Here is a 15662-nt window from a genome sequence, read left to right as displayed (position 1 = left end):
ATGCGAAACTCGTATTTGGTAGAATCAATAGAGGTGTGGATAATCGATTGTGGCTGTATGCGCGTATGTTCAGTCGAAATAACACTTCGGAATAATAGTGATCGGATACTCGTTGCTTCTAAATAAATTCAAATTATAAAGTATTAAATTGAAGATTAAAAAAAATATATAAAATTTCAATTTTCTACATATACGAAAGATTCAATTTTCTAATATACGAAAGATTTTGCTTTATAAGTGTAATTTATATTGAGTATACGTAAACGCGAAATAAATCGAAGAAATCAAGTATTCAAAGCACAATTTCAATATTTCGTTACTTCTCCCATTGAAGTATACATCATATTAAAAAATGTTAAGTCTTTTTCGGATTATTTCAATTAGATGTATCCGCAAATATTTAATAAATTGTACAAATTTCAACAATTATATATAGACACATACTTTGCTAAAATTTCAAATTAAAAATAATTTCCTAAAAGATAGATGTTAATTCATCTTTTTAATGTCTTAATCTTAATCAAAGACATATGTGTCCAAATATATGGTTTAAGAGCATTTGCTGATTTGATAATTGTAACATACAATATCGTCATATCTATGCAAAAAATATTTATTCTATTCTTCACATTTTTGTCTTGATTTCTTCTCATCATAAAGTTTCATTAGAAGCTATTTATAAGTATCAAAAGAACTCAATTGTACATGTGCCACACAATCAACTTAACCACATTGCATATACTCACTTGTAAAAAATTAAGGTCAGAACATACATCAACCATTATGTTTAAGTGCGCTTGATTAGCTTTCATAAATTCGGAGGGTGAGTAGGCACTTTGTATAGATGTGAGCTCAAACATGTTAATATGCAGTAAATACATAAGGGAGAGTGAGATAGGTTTAACGAGCCTCTTCTGCTCGTTTATAAGTATAAGAATATTTTAAATGAACATATACTTCAGAACGATGCCTTTCAAAGAAACATCTTCAAGATGCGCATGTCAACAATATCATAAAATTACTATTTGAAAATTTAACTTTCTACGTCACGAGAGTAGCATTATGTATTATTAATAAATAATGACACTGCATAATGTATTAATACAATTTGCTGATTTCTCTGATGGTATACACACAAAACTCTGCTCTGGTTTACTCGTAATTTTACAAAAAATTTATAATATTAAATTTATATATTCAATTTTCACTGTGCAATGATGGTGGAGAAATCCGCGAATTTATTTGTTCCATTATGTTCTTTCCTTTCTTGTGTTACTGTTTGTTGTATTTATCCTTCTCTCTTTTCTCACGTGCGGTTAGGAGATGCCGCTAAATACGGCAAATCCTAAAGCGTGCCGTATACGCATATCGAAAGGCTGAACGCTACTCTGGGTCAGGCTTTGTAGAGCTGTCTTCATCATGGGCAGGGCTGTGCCATGTGAGTCGTTCCTCATAAAACTTGATTACAATCTGTGGGCACTTCTCATTAGCGATACGTGCTGGTACCAGATCTGCATCATCTGTTCCTTTCCACTTCATTAAGAACATAAGTTCTCCACTGGAATCTGTTGCACCTATGATACGTTCAGGCTCCAGGTTTCTGTCAAATCCTGGAAAAAGTTTCATATTTTTGTAATGTAGTATATATCTAAATCTTCCTAAATTTTTCTATTACCCATCAAAATATCATCAAAAATCATAATGCAGTGATGTATCGCAAATATCTGGATGAAAAATGCATATCTTATAAAATTTAACATATTTCTATATTACCTTCCAATTTCTTCTCTTCAGCCCCAGCCTTTTTCTTAGCTTGAGAAGGTGTTGGTGTGCTGGTATTCTTTCGTTTCTTCAACTCCTTGTCATCGTGACCTCGTTTGCCAGATGCTGCTGCTTCCTTCTTCTTGCGTTGTTCTTCAAATTGAGCAATCAAGTCAGGACAATCCAAATTCTCTTCAGGCTCCCATGTATTTTCATCGTTAGAATATCCTTTCCATTTTAAAAAGTATTCTACCTATAATTCAAAAGTATGCCTTAAAATAAATTCTTCATAAATTTAGAATAATTTCTTCATGAATAATAACCATCTCACATGTTATACAAATATAATTGTCTATACCTTGCCCTTTACGACTCTTCTGTCTAAAACTTTTTCCACACTAAATTCCTCCTCACCTTCAGCGTCGGTTGGCGGAGAATCCTTCACTTTGCTCATTATAACCTGTTAACTATGAACACATGAACATCTGGTTTAATTTTATCATGTAATTTTCGTGTCTTAGAGAATGCAAATATATCAACAAGAAAGCAGATTTATATGAAAAATACAACTGAACAGATATAAAAGATCGGAGTAAATCGTACAATTACTATATCATAAATGAAAAAAGCTAAATAACAAGAGACAGTCGTTATCATGTATCCAACTAATTTGCTTATACAGAGATGCTTATCAGAGATAAACAAATATGATAAAAAAACTCTTAGTGAATGATCGAAAACTACGTTTGCACGATTCACTCGCAGGCTCGCGAACAAAACCTAAAAAATTTTCAACAACAATAAAATAGAAGCTCTGAGATGTCCCACCGGCAATGGCGGGAACGCACGCAAATTCGCACAAGAGAGTCAACAAACGAACGTGTTTTTTGTTTGCAAATGTCTTAACGCCAGACGAGAGAAGTCGCAGATGTGATTTTCAGGTGGCGAGAGAGATTTCGTACGATCACGAAACCGACGCGCTTGATTCTTTTGTGTATCATTAACAGTGCAAAATGGCGGCGTTATAGCGACGCGTCGCCGGCATTTTTCCAGTCGCGACGTTCACTTACTCATCAACGTGTCCACGTCACAATAGGTTGTCCCTTGTCGGATCACGGATCGCAATTACTTTATCGGGAATTTATGTAGAACAAAAGAACAAAAATCTTGACACTTACAAGTTCTATTCCTCGCAACAAGAGTGGATGAGAAGCGTGCACGAATTTCGGAAAATCACCGCGTCGTGATCCCGCGCGTTGCACAGCGTTGCCGCGAAAAATGCAGAGCCTGCCAATGCAGTAGAGTGAAAATCCCGCGCTGGATCCTATCTAGAAACCAGAGAGAAGCCTGAGAGCGGCCGTTGGACCGGACTCCAAGGGGCTTAGAGACCTGGACATTAGAGCTTCGGCGTAATTGGTTCACGGACCGGTGGCCTGAAAATGGCGGTACCAATAAAAAACCTTGCTTACTTAGCGCGAACGGGTAGATAATTTGGATGTCAAGTAATATGTCTTCTAAATAGCGTCATATATTATTTTATTTAGCATCAACACATGAAAAGTAAAGAATTTCATAAACGAATATTTCGAAATTCAATATTTATAAAAAAAATGTAATATATTTCATGAATTTATGCAGAGAAACATATATGGGTCCATATCCTAAACTTAATTTTATTGATAAAAGTACCTGTAAAAATGGCTTATAAAGCTTCTAATTGGTTATAACTAATTTTTAGAGACACTTTGATAAAAGGAAGGTTAAAGTATGGACCTTAAAATCAATATTTCTATTAATAGAATATAAGTGAAATGCATTGTAAATGGGAATAAGAGAAATAATAACATAACGAAATATAAAATATATAATATATTTAATGCAGAATATTTATAACAATAATATATACAATGTAATATATGGTATATTTATATATAGGGTGTCCCATTTTAACTTTTGCATTAAAAAATTTCGGAAACTACGAAAGATATTAAAAAAAGCTAAAACACGTTTTCCATTATTTCGAAGGAAAAAAGAATGGCATTATCAGTTTTTTCTTTGGAGAGCATTTTCAAGGTCAGTTGAAGGTCAACTTAATTTTTTTAAACATTTTCTATTTTTTTAAATAGAAGAATTTTTTTAAATAGAAAATTTAATTTTTTTTATTATATCTTCTTTTTCTACCAATCAATTTTAACAACTTTTGTCTGAAATATTTTTTACTTGCCTAATATTTTTTGAAATATTTAAAGAAAACTTGATAACTTTTTCAATATTTAACTTACAATATTTCGTTAACTATTTGTCGGAAGTAAAAGTGGTACTAGACTTTCTTGCTTTATTTAGTCTCGAGAATATATTGTTACAATAGTGCCCTGATTTTTGTTACTTTGATAATTTTAAAATTTCCAAAGTCGATAAGTTAACAAAAGTTAGGGCACTATTATAGTAATATATTCTTGATAGTAAATAAAATAAAAAAGTCTAATACTATTTTTTCTTTCTACGAATAGTTAACGAGATATAGTAAGTTAAATATTGAAAAAGTTACCAAGTTCTCCTTAAATATTTAAAAAAATATTAGGCAAATAAAAATATGTTTCAGACAAAAGTTGTTAAAATTAATTGGTAGAAAAAGAAGATATAATAAAAAATTGGGCTTTCTATTTTAAAAAATTAAGTTGACCTTCAACTGACCTTGAAAATGCTCAAATAAAAAACTGATAATGCCATTCTCTTTCCCCTTCGAAATCATGGAACACGTGTTTTAGCTGTTTTTAATATATTTCATAGTTTTCGAGATTTTTTAATGCGAAAGTTAAAGTGAGACACTCTATATATGGAAAACTATCGTATATCCGCATGCATTGCCATAGTCTTACTATTATAAATTTTAGTAGGTAAATCATGTTTACGATTTATAATTCGCAGTCGAAATCGAATAAATCGAATCATTATATTATTTTTTATGTTATGACAGTTTTTCAATATATTACATGGAATAAACTGCATTTTTTCAGAAAAAAAATGAACTAAATTATATTTATTTACATCGTAATTAGTTTTTATATATGGGAGATATTGTCTAATAATAATTTCCATTTACTGAAAAAATTCAAATGTCATCTCATTAACAAAAAATGCGTATTATTTCGAAAAGATCGCAATTGAACAAATTTTATAAATTTCGAAGTCGATATATATGTGAAAGACCCAGCAGAATTCAAACAAGATTCGCATAAAATGTTATTTTTTGAAACACGGGAAAGAATGTATCCAGCGATGTTATATAATACATTATTTTCAATGTTTCCTAATTTTACTTCTTTATTTGAAAAATCAGGGACAGTTGGCAATTTCTCCTTATTATTCCGTACTTTTGGTTTACTCAAAAAATCGCCAACAATAACTCTATCATCTTTTTCGTAACTAGAGTTACCTACCCAGACAGCACCGGACATCCAATGGATGTACGTTTCACGTCCAATTTATGTCCGTATGTCCGATTTACGTCCGTGGACATAAGTTGGACGTAACAAGGATGTCCTTATTGGATATCGGACCTGTAGGACGTCCGAAGTACATCCATCAGACGTCCGAAGTTGTGACAAACGTACGTCCTATGAACGTCTTTTGTAAAAAAAATGGACATATAATGGACGTCCAATGGACATCCGTGTGCTGTCTGGGTATTGGTTTTAAATATTTTTATATGGCAACAATTTTTAAATTGTTTATAAATTGTAACACGTTCGGAGTAGGTTGTCTACCTCTAATACAAAAAAATATATTTTCTACACAGTCTGAAGTTAATCGCCCTGCTAGAACATACTGATAGCCTTTTTCATTGATTAAATACGTAGATAATTCAATTATAGATTTGGTACTGATGCTTCTCCATGTTGTACAGGTTTGAATTGCGTATCATTTCCAACTATCATTTCTTGAAACAGTTTAATAACAGATTCTAGAAATGTTATCGCTTTTTCAAATTTTTCTTTAGAAAATGTATTACCTGAAGTTTTCCCTAATGTGACTTTAGGAGTATGTGAAGGCACCAAAGTATACCATTTTGAAACGGCTTCAATAAAAAAAGGCTGTTGTCCAGTAAGCTGTTTAGAATTTTCATTTGCCAGAAATTTTAGGCTAGCACTAACATCCCGAGACAAAATTTTTTACTTTATTCACTTTCATTTTATTAAAAGTACCACTCAAAAAATCATCTGAGTTAATATTCGGCCTTAATCTTAGCTCCAAGTTTTCTTGAAATTTCGCTAGTTCTTTAACATGCAGACACTCAACTACAGAAGACGATAGATCATTATCACTAATAACTTTTGCAGGCAAGGTAATAGTTTTGTTATTAAGTAAACAGAATTTTAGGTTTTTTAAAAGATGGCCAGAATCAGCGATAAATCAAAGCTTGCAATTATTATGAACAGGATAAATAATTGAGTTTACTATTGTAGAATAACGTCCAGCAAAACCAACAGTAAAGCTACGCCACATGGCTAAATTGTTCGGTCCCATGTCATTAATAATGTTATGGACATAAAGTCCAATGGATTCAGCTTTTTTTATAATTTCGAAGATGATTGGATTTAGTATTACTCCGTTATAACTATCAGATGTTAAATAAAACGCGACTATTTATTTCCAACGAGAAAATATGCCAGCAAGCACAAAAATCAAACCATGCATAGCTTGAACTCTTTCTCCTATATGCATAACAAAATATAAGAGAAAAATATAAAAGTTACATACAAAAGTTGCGTTCTGATATTCATTACTAGTATTGAAAATCTATGGTATACGTGACATGAACTATAGATTTTCAAAATTGGCAGTGAATATCGGAATGCAGCCAAGATAAAATGAATGTGAACAGTGAGTTTTTGGATCTGAAGATCGATTGTCTATCACGAAACTATAGTGAAAACGACAAAAGTGAGCATTCATTTGATTGTATAAATTTCACTATAGACTGAATGTGAAATATTTCACGTGAGATTATTCGACAAAAAATTCCTTGTCGAATGATGTTTACGATGAAGATATACAATCGACTCCCTAATTAGTATATAGTTTAAGAAAGCAAGCGAGAGAGAGCGAGAGAGAGAGAGAGAGAGAGAGAAGAGAGAGAGAGAGGAGAGAGGAGAGAGAGAAGAGAGAGAGAGAGAGAGAGAGAGAGAGAGAGAGAGAGAGAGAGAGAGAGAGAGAGAGAGAGAGAGAGAGAGAGAGAGAGAGAGAGAGAGAGAGAGAAATGTTGAAACAAGTGCAAATATTAGCAGAAGTACCCAGTAAACAGTGATTAGAGTTAGTTAGGATAATCGTACGCACTTTTGACTTTTATATTTTATTCTTGACAATAATAAAAAATAACATTATAACATTAGTTATGTGAATGTTATAACAATGTGACATATCATATAATATTTAATGCATAATATTACGTCAATATCTGTAGAAACATCATTACAAGTGTTATTTAGAAGCAAAAATGTAATAAAAATTTTGTGAAAACACATAACCAGAGGATCACATTGTTATATTACGTGTTATATTGATGAGTGGAAAATTATAACTAATCAGTTACTTACCAGAAACATTTATATAATATTACCTATAACATCCAATATATTATGTGTATAATATGATTATTACTGTGTTTACTGGGTAGTAATTTCCTGTAACAGTTCATGCAAGAAGGAAAACCATAATACCAATAAAATATTAATACCAATAAAATGCAAACACAAATGCCTAGCAAACACTATGTAACTTTTAACATACATGTTAATTCCTAGTTAACACGAAGTAAAAGTTACGTTACATTAATATTATTATTTCTCACTCAACAATGTAACTGTTACATAATAAATGTGTTATGTAAGAGTTATGTAACTTTTACTTCGTGTTTGTAACTTTTACTGGATTGTAATTTCTTACTCAATAATATATAATGATTACATAATACGTATGTTATGTAACAATAATTTTATTGAGTAGAAAATTAAAACTAAAATATATATCGCATATTACACTGTTTGCTATATGCTGACAGACATACTATTATGTGCACAGAAAGATGCAAATCCACAATATGACTGTGTAGATAAATTCAATTGTTAACCTGGTGCAATTGACATTTCGTCTAATACAAGCGAACAATCTCTATCTCTAACATCTTGGAATAGAACTGTTTTGTCTTCTAATAATTTAAAAATATCGTCGGAAATTCCTTCTTTAAGTTGGATATTTTCCAATTTCCTGCGAAGGGTACGTTCCGATGGTAGAGGCATGTTTCCCTTCAATAACTCTTGATACCCACTAGAACCACAGGAAAACTTCAATCGGAGGGCTTTTTTTATGGTATCGTTTGACCATATATGGTTGCGCAAGGATAGTTGCACGAGAGCTGTTATTTGATTCTCATTGAATACTTTTTTCATTGCAGCTTCCAATACGTGACAATATTGTGTTTTTGACTTTTTTGTAATTCCTTTCAACCTCTTTATCTGTTTCTTTAACATGGTTTTACTTCGGTCACTTTTCAATAAAAACTGATTCGCTAAATCAAGTTTTTTATTGGCTTCTGCTAATTGTTTCTTTAATTCTTTAACTTCATTCAATGAATCTGCAAAAGAATATAAGTCATATAATGAATTATAAGTAACATGATGATGTATCATAATAAGTCAGTTTCAATACTTTCAAAATAATTAACCCATTAACGCCTAAAAACTCGAAAATTTCTGTTCATTTTTGAGCCTCATTCTCATTCATAGAAAGGAGAAGAATTTATGGAAAAACAGTATTTTCTACTAAAATCGGGTCTGCTCTTTCCGATTCCGCTATTAAAAATCGATTTATCCCAACCAGAAAAAAAATATGGTCGGTTTTTATCCAAAAAGCAGATGAAAAAATAGATGAACGATTTTTTTCAAATAATTTTTTCGAATTAAAGCAGCATGCAAATTTAAATCTCCAGTCAACCAAAAGTGCATAAAATAACTATACTTTCAAAACATATATTTTTTGTTTTCATCTGACACGGCGATTCCAAAATGGTGATTAGAAAGAGAAAAAAATTGAAATACCAAGATTTCTTACATATTTCGATTTAATTCGCATAATTATTCCCTTTCAAATCACTTGCAAAGATATATTTGTCATCGATGATAAACCTTTATGTTAATTAATAATTATGACATGGCAGATTCAAGATAACAGTCATAAAAGAGATAAATTGTTGATTTTCAGATGTTTTTTCCAGATTTTTTTTAAATCATCTATTTTTTCATGTTTTTTGGATAAAATCGGCCATATTTTTTTTCTGGTTGAGATAAATCGATTTTTAATAGCGGAATCGGAAAGAGCAGATCCAATTTTAGTAGAAAACACTGTTTTGCCATAAATTCTTCTCCTTTCTATGAATGAGAATGAGGCTCAAAAATGATCAGAAATTTTTGAGCTTTCAGGCGTTAATGGGTTAAATATGATTGTACCTGCAAAATTACTCAATGTTGATGAAGTAACATCAGGAATATCTAAGGTATTTGACATTACATTATCTTGCCTTCCTGCACAATCGTTCGTTTCATGCTAAACAAATTTATTATTTTAATGACAAGTTTGATAAGTTTTAAGCTTGTTAATTTGTTCTTATAAAAATATGCAAGCAAAGAGAACTAACATTTATACTTATACATGTACTACTTCTTACCAATCGAGCAGGAAAAATTGTAGGCACAGCATTATTTTTCAATTTGCGCTTTCCATCTATGCGTATCTTCTCCCACATATTACTCTCAAAATGTGTCTATATAAAACAGTGTTTTATTATCGATATTTTTATTGATATAACAAAATAACAATATAGGTATAACAATTTATAACTTACCTCACATATAACTAAATACTTAGATTTTATATTTCCCATGCCTATATTATTCATCCATTGGTTTTTCCTTCTTGGATTAGTTGGGAAAGATGCCATATAAATTGAATTTCTTTTATCTTTGCGAACCTTACATCCTGGCACACAACAACTTGGCATTTTCTATAAACATAATATTTCATTATTCTAGTTTTTAAATTTATACACATATTACAATTTTTCACAATAAGTATTACTTATTAATTTTCATTCGTCTAATATATAAAGTTAGAAAGGAAATATTCACAACGTTGTAATTCTATTAATAAGCACAAACAAATATTTTCCTCATTTTTAATATTACATACAGTTATTTATCATTGATTAATATATAAATGACATAAATAAAACTTCTTTCTCATAGCAGATAAATTGAAATGACGTTTTCTCTCACCTTTGGCCTAAGGCTGTTCTTTTCAACTGCTGAATTGATACTTTTTGCACCATTGTGCAGCTAAAAAGAACACACTGAATCGGCCATTTTCAGGTCGTGTCCAGACTCTCAATTATAGGGTCTCTACAAGGGGCTTTTTCTGATGCGGCCCCTAAGAAAGTACACGCAAATTACGTCCGTCCCGATGGTAACGGCAAAGCCTGCACGGTTCTTGTTCATTCTACTTCCTTAAGAAAGATTGTAAATTAGAAAAGCACAGACGATCAATCGCTCGCCGTTTCTGTCTCATCACCGATGAGCGGAACGTATGATAGGAATAGGCACGAGGCGAGACAGCGGCGATCTTATCACTATCAGAATGCCCTCCTCTTGTCTTTTCGCCAACTCATCTTTCACATAACGCGTTACCCACAGTCAAGTGGTTTGTTCTTTTTAGCTGCACTACTGGTGCAATAAGTTAAAGTGAGAAAAAATATAGTTGTCTTATTCTAACTTATTGCACTGGTTCTGCAGTGCAGCTAAAAAGAATAGACCAATAGTCCGTAAATAGAGACAGAACGAAGTCAGGGTACCTATCATGGAACTCGTCGGAATCGATTCCGATCGGAATAATTCCTAGAAAGAAACAATAGGAATCTAGGAAATAACAGAATAAATCCGATCGGAATCGATTCCGACGAGTTCCATAATAGGTACTACGTGTATTATAGCAGAACTCGGCAAAGTTTACAACTTTCGGCCGATTCTCGGGACCTACGCCTCCCTTTATCGCGCCGCGGATCCAGCAAAAAAAATCAACTGTGGTTGGTCAATTTGGTTACAACTTATGGCTAATAGCTTAAGCCAGCGGCACACGGTGCTTGTTTTCGTGCTGGATTGCTTGCTGGATGAAAATACTGCGTTCTGATTGGTGCATTACCATCCATCTTCGGAAATGTACTAATCACAATGCAATATTTTCATCCAGCAAGCAATCCAGCACGAAAATAAGCACCGTGTGCCGCTGGCTTTATTGTAGAAGGCCCATCATGGAACTCGTCGGAATCGATTCCGATAGGAATAATTCCATTTCCCCTAGAAAAGACAATAGAAATCTGGGAAATAACAGAATAAATTCAATCGGAATCGATTCCGACGAGTTCTATAATAGGTACTCCTGAGGTCGTGAGCCGCGACCGTCAGTTGCTGGATCCGCCGCGCGATAAAGGGAGATAGGAGGCGTAGTTCCTGAAAATCGGCCGAAAGTTGTAAACTTTGCTGAGCTCTGTATAAAGCCAACGGCACACGGTGCTTGTTTTCGTGTTGGATTGCATGCTGCAAGAAAATACTGCCTTCTGATTGGTACATTTCTGAAGATGGATGGAAATGCACCAATCAGAACGTAGTATTTTCATCCAGCAAGCAATCCAACACGAAAACAAGCACCGTGTGCCGCTGGCTTTATACAATGACCACCAACTGAAACTTTTTGCATATTATTCAAGGAAATGTCCCTGACAACATATATAACGTTCACATTCTTGAAACGATGACTGGCGTAGGAGCGGAATTGTCTCGTTTGGAGCCATCTATTGAACCATGAACCATACAGGGTGAGTCAATTAAAGTGTTACAGACTTATATCTTGGAAATGAATAATTTTAGAGAAAAATGTTTCAGACAAAAGTTGTATGGTGTCAAATGGGACATAAGAAGGTATCATTGATTAGACCTTGATTAGCCATTTGAAGGTTACGTGAAGGTCGCCAACAATTTTTCAAATAGAACGCCCTACTTTCTTTGGCATATTCTTATAACGTATTTCAAGAGCTTTCCAAAACACTACAACAAAGTATTTTTTTGTTAAATACATCCCGAGTTATGAAGCTTCAAAGTTGCAGTACCGCCGGCGTTTGCATTACCCAAGGTGTACCGCGTGGAGGTTGCACGGTCGGATTTATACCTCTTTGTATGTGTGTGTGTGCGCGTGTATGTGCGTGCGAACGCACACACACACACACACGCACGCACACAAGAGGTGTAAATCCGATCATGCTACCTCCATGCGGTACACCTTGGGTAATGCTAATGCCGTCGATACTGCAACTTTGAAGCTTCATAACTGGAGATGTACTTAACAAAAAAATACTTTGTTGTAGTGTTTTGGAAAGCTCTTGAAATACGTTATAAGAATATGCCAAAGAAAGTAGGGCGTTCTATTTGAAAAATTGTTGGCGACCTTCACGTAACCTTCAAATGGCTAATCAAGGTCTAATCAATGATACCTTCTTATGTCCCATTTGACACCATACAACTTTTGTCTGAAACATTTTTCTCTAAAATTATTCATTTCCAAGATATAAGTCTGTAACACTTTAATTGACTCACCCTGTGTATACACTGAGAGAAAGGTATAAGATATTTGGAACTATAATGATATAGTAACTGAATTATAGTCCGAAATATTTATAGTAGGTATTACCATAATATCGGTAATAATTGCGATATAGGCTTAGTATAACCAACCATGTAATATTTTTACTAAGAATTATAGTAAGTTAAACTAAAATTACTGTATGGATACAGATATAAAATGGTAGGTAAAGTAACTCTTTTATATAGTCAATATTACCCGAATATTTGCTAAATGATGACAGATGTTACTATATGAATATTAACTCTCACTGTATTTGTGAATGAGAAATTACCATATATGTGGTAAAAGTAACTAAACAATTGTTTCAGACAATCATTGACTATATATTTGTGTTTATTCTACTATATTTTGCAGGTTCTGCTATAGTTCTACTATAGTTTGCACGAACTATAAAAATATGGTTGACGCCAAAATGAACTATAAAATATAGTGAGATTATAGTTAATTCAATTATATTTTTCTATCAGTGTACATATTATGGATACATGACTTAACGAATTATAATAATGTTAAGTAATAAGTTTGAAAAATTAAAGTTTAAAATACCCTCACTTTTGAGAAATATATTTAATTAGCCGTCTTCATTAGATTTTAAAAATAAAACTTAACGGAACGATCACGAATCACCAAATAATATTTAATGTTAATATAGATATAATAACGATAAAAGTTATTTTTTATGAAATAAAACATATTGGAAACGCTATTTGTTACAGTATAAAACAAGTTACGTTTAATATTATTCATATTTTTAGTGCGCTTAAAATGCTTTTATGAATTAATTTCGTTATTGCGCATGATGACTCAATCACAAATCAGATTGTATATCGCTTCTACGTTGGACACTCAACCAGAATCCATTTTCTGGCATCAGATCTGTACCTATTTTACTGAATTTCATAGACAACATGGTTTTTGCGCAAGGTTCCAGCTCGCATCGCGCTAACAGGTGAAACATCAAGATTTTCAGTTCCAGTAGCGCAAACTTGTTGGCAATGCACATCCGCGGCCCTATTCCAAATGGCATGTAATACGAGTTGTAGTGAGAGCTCATGGTTGAGAATCTCTCAGGACGGAATTTTTCCGGTTCATCATAATACTTTCCATCACGATGAATCGAGTAGATTGGGATCCAAATTAACTGACCTTTCTTTATGATGACGGGTTTCTCATTCGGCAATGCAGGTGGCAATTCATAAGCCTTATCGCATTTTCGCTCAACAAAAACTACCGGTGTATACAATCGGAGACTTTCACTTATCACCATGTCCAAATATTTTAGCTGATTAATAGCGTCGTACGTCACATTTCCGTTTGATTCCTTGAGAATTTGGTCAAACTCTTGCCGTAACTTCGTCTGGATGTCCGAATTAGCGGCAATCGCATGAGCTATGAAACACATTGCGTTCGAGCTGGTGTCGAAACCGGCGAAGAAGAAAGTGAATGCCTGCGCGGACATGTCGTCGGTGTCTAATTGTCTCTTGTTCTCATTCCTGATGTTCATCATCTGTTGTAGCATATCTGGACGTGTGATGTTTTTGGCATCGCGCATGTCGATGGTGGTCTTTATGATGTCCTTAAAAAACCTATTGGCTCTGTCGCTTAGTAATCTTATGCCGAGGAATTGTGCGAGCTTCGGCAAGAGGAAGAACTTGAGAATGTTCCTTTTAAATAAACTAATCATTTCTGTACCATAGAAGTAGAACCCATTGGTAGGATTTTTCATGGAATCGACTTTAATTCCAAAGGCACACGAGGCAATCACATCAGTCGTATACTTGGTGAACAACTCTTTCATATCCATGTCGCTCTTATCTTTTACTTTTTCTGATAGAGATTTGGTGAAGTCCACAGCACACTCCGACATTAATGTGAACATGGTTTTCATCTTACTAGATGTAAATGATGGACTCAATAAGGTTCTTACATTTCGCCATCTTTGCCCGCGGATGGAGAATATACTTTTTGAAAATAATACACCATTGGTTTCGGCAAAACTACGCCGATTAGGAAACGCATCGAAGCTCTTGACGCAGACCTTTTTGATGATCTCGGGATCTCGCAACAAAATCATAGGTTGCATCATAGTATAAAATCCGTAATACTTGGCATCCGGATTGAAGTAATATAGCTTTTCAAGAAAATCCACGAATGATATACGGCGCAGTATAAGCAACATACTACTGTTAAATATCGGCACGGATGGAACGTAGAGAACACCGTGTCTCTTGAAGTAATTGAACTTTTTGTAAAGGTAATGCAAACTGAGAATACCTATGGATAGTACCACAATGGATAATAGTATTGTCCAATATTCCATGGCGAATGTTGTTTGAGAACTTTGGCAGAGCCGATTCGAGAGTGAACGAAGGATCTTGCTTCGCGTATTTGCGATTCAGCGAATCTGGAAGTTTATACGCAACTGCTAATGCCTACCGCTACAAACGTTTATATATCCATAGATCTTTCATAAGTAAGTTGCAGGATGACGTTGTAAAAGATAAGAAATACAGTATATATATTTAACACTCCACGGTTGTTTGCGGTTGTAGGAACGCATAATGATAAAAGAGAAAGATAAAATTACTTGTAACAAAATTACTGAAAATTTTATAATTAAAAAAAATATCGACATTCTATCTTAATTTATTATTCTTTCGTTTTATATGTACCATATTTATGCTCAAAATATCATCAAATTTACTACTAAAAATGTACTATTATTATACTATCTATTCCCACACACGACCGCAATATTGCAGGAATATTACAGAAATGTTGCAGGAATATTGCATAAATATGACAACAATATTGCAGAAATATTTAATGTCCTAGGCATAAGTCTCGCAGAAATATTGCGGGAATATTGTTATGATGTTGTAGGAATATTGTCACAATATCACAGGACTATTGCCACAATGTTGTTGAAATATCGCCACAATCTTGCAGGAATACATATGAAATATAGCCACAATACTGCAGAAAAATTGCAAAATATTGCCGAAATATTACCGCAATCGTGCAGGAATGTTGCTACGATATTTCTTAAATGTTGCTGCAATATTGCAGGAATATTACTGAAATATTGCATAAATATCACAGCAATATTGCAAAAATACTTAATGTCCTAGGCATAAATCTCGCAAAAATATTTC

General features: G+C 33.3%; 3 protein-coding genes across 6 annotated transcripts; all 3 read right to left on the bottom strand.

Moving 5' to 3' along the window:
- Positions 1-1091: 1091 nt before the first annotated feature.
- LOC105188030 (chromobox protein homolog 1) lies at positions 1092-3101 on the bottom strand. Of its 4 annotated transcripts, none has more exons than XM_011149244.3 (4): positions 2940-3101; positions 2120-2228; positions 1774-2014; positions 1092-1610 (listed from the first exon to the last, which is right to left on the bottom strand). In XM_011149244.3, the coding sequence occupies exons 2-4, from the start codon at positions 2213-2215 to the stop codon at positions 1384-1386; spliced, it is 564 nt and encodes a 187-aa protein (XP_011147546.1). In that variant the 5' UTR covers positions 2216-2228; positions 2940-3101; the 3' UTR covers positions 1092-1383. The 4 variants fall into 4 exon arrangements, with proteins under 4 accessions (XP_011147546.1, XP_011147547.1, XP_011147549.1 ...); XM_011149245.3 differs by having other exon boundaries at positions 2832-3014; XM_011149247.3 differs by lacking the exon at positions 2940-3101 and adding an exon at positions 2642-2792.
- A 3887-nt stretch (positions 3102-6988) lies between these two features.
- On the bottom strand, positions 6989-10560 carry LOC105188031 (THAP domain-containing protein 2-like). The gene is made up of 5 exons (XM_011149248.3): positions 10092-10560; positions 9662-9820; positions 9485-9580; positions 9267-9363; positions 6989-8395 (listed from the first exon to the last, which is right to left on the bottom strand). Exons 2-5 carry the CDS (start codon positions 9815-9817, stop codon positions 7887-7889), a joined length of 858 nt encoding a protein of 285 aa, XP_011147550.1. The 5' UTR covers positions 9818-9820; positions 10092-10560; the 3' UTR covers positions 6989-7886.
- Positions 10561-13242: 2682 nt separating this feature from the next.
- LOC105188036 (cytochrome P450 9e2) lies at positions 13243-14915 on the bottom strand. The gene has a single exon (XM_025300321.1). The coding sequence runs from the start codon at positions 14825-14827 to the stop codon at positions 13316-13318; it is 1512 nt and encodes a 503-aa protein (XP_025156106.1). The 5' UTR covers positions 14828-14915; the 3' UTR covers positions 13243-13315.
- Positions 14916-15662: the final 747 nt, after the last annotated feature.

The sequence above is a fragment of the Harpegnathos saltator genome, unplaced genomic scaffold (assembly GCF_003227715.2).
Source record: "Harpegnathos saltator strain DR-91 unplaced genomic scaffold, Hsal_v8.6 scaffold354, whole genome shotgun sequence".
Classification (NCBI taxonomy): Eukaryota; Metazoa; Arthropoda; class Insecta; order Hymenoptera; family Formicidae; genus Harpegnathos; species Harpegnathos saltator.
Note: the sequence above shows the minus strand (reverse complement) of the source record. Positions and strands in the feature narration are given on the sequence as shown.

Coding starts and splice junctions, on each gene's coding strand:
- LOC105188030 (XM_011149244.3), bottom strand. CDS start 2,215: ATGAGCAAAGTGAAGGATTCTCCGCCAACCGACGCTGAAGGTGAGGAG. Junction 2,015..2,119: donor GAAGAGTCGTAAAGGGCAAG/GTATAGACAATT, acceptor TTTGAATTATAG/GTAGAATACTTTTTAAAATG. Junction 1,611..1,773: donor TGAAGAGAAGAAATTGGAAG/GTAATATAGAAA, acceptor AACTTTTTCCAG/GATTTGACAGAAACCTGGAG.
- LOC105188031 (XM_011149248.3), bottom strand. CDS start 9,817: ATGCCAAGTTGTTGTGTGCCAGGATGTAAGGTTCGCAAAGATAAAAGA. Junction 9,581..9,661: donor AGTATTTAGTTATATGTGAG/GTAAGTTATAAA, acceptor TGTTTTATATAG/ACACATTTTGAGAGTAATAT. Junction 8,396..9,266: donor AACATTGAGTAATTTTGCAG/GTACAATCATAT, acceptor ATTCTTTTGCAG/ATTCATTGAATGAAGTTAAA.
- LOC105188036 (XM_025300321.1), bottom strand. CDS start 14,827: ATGGAATATTGGACAATACTATTATCCATTGTGGTACTATCCATAGGT.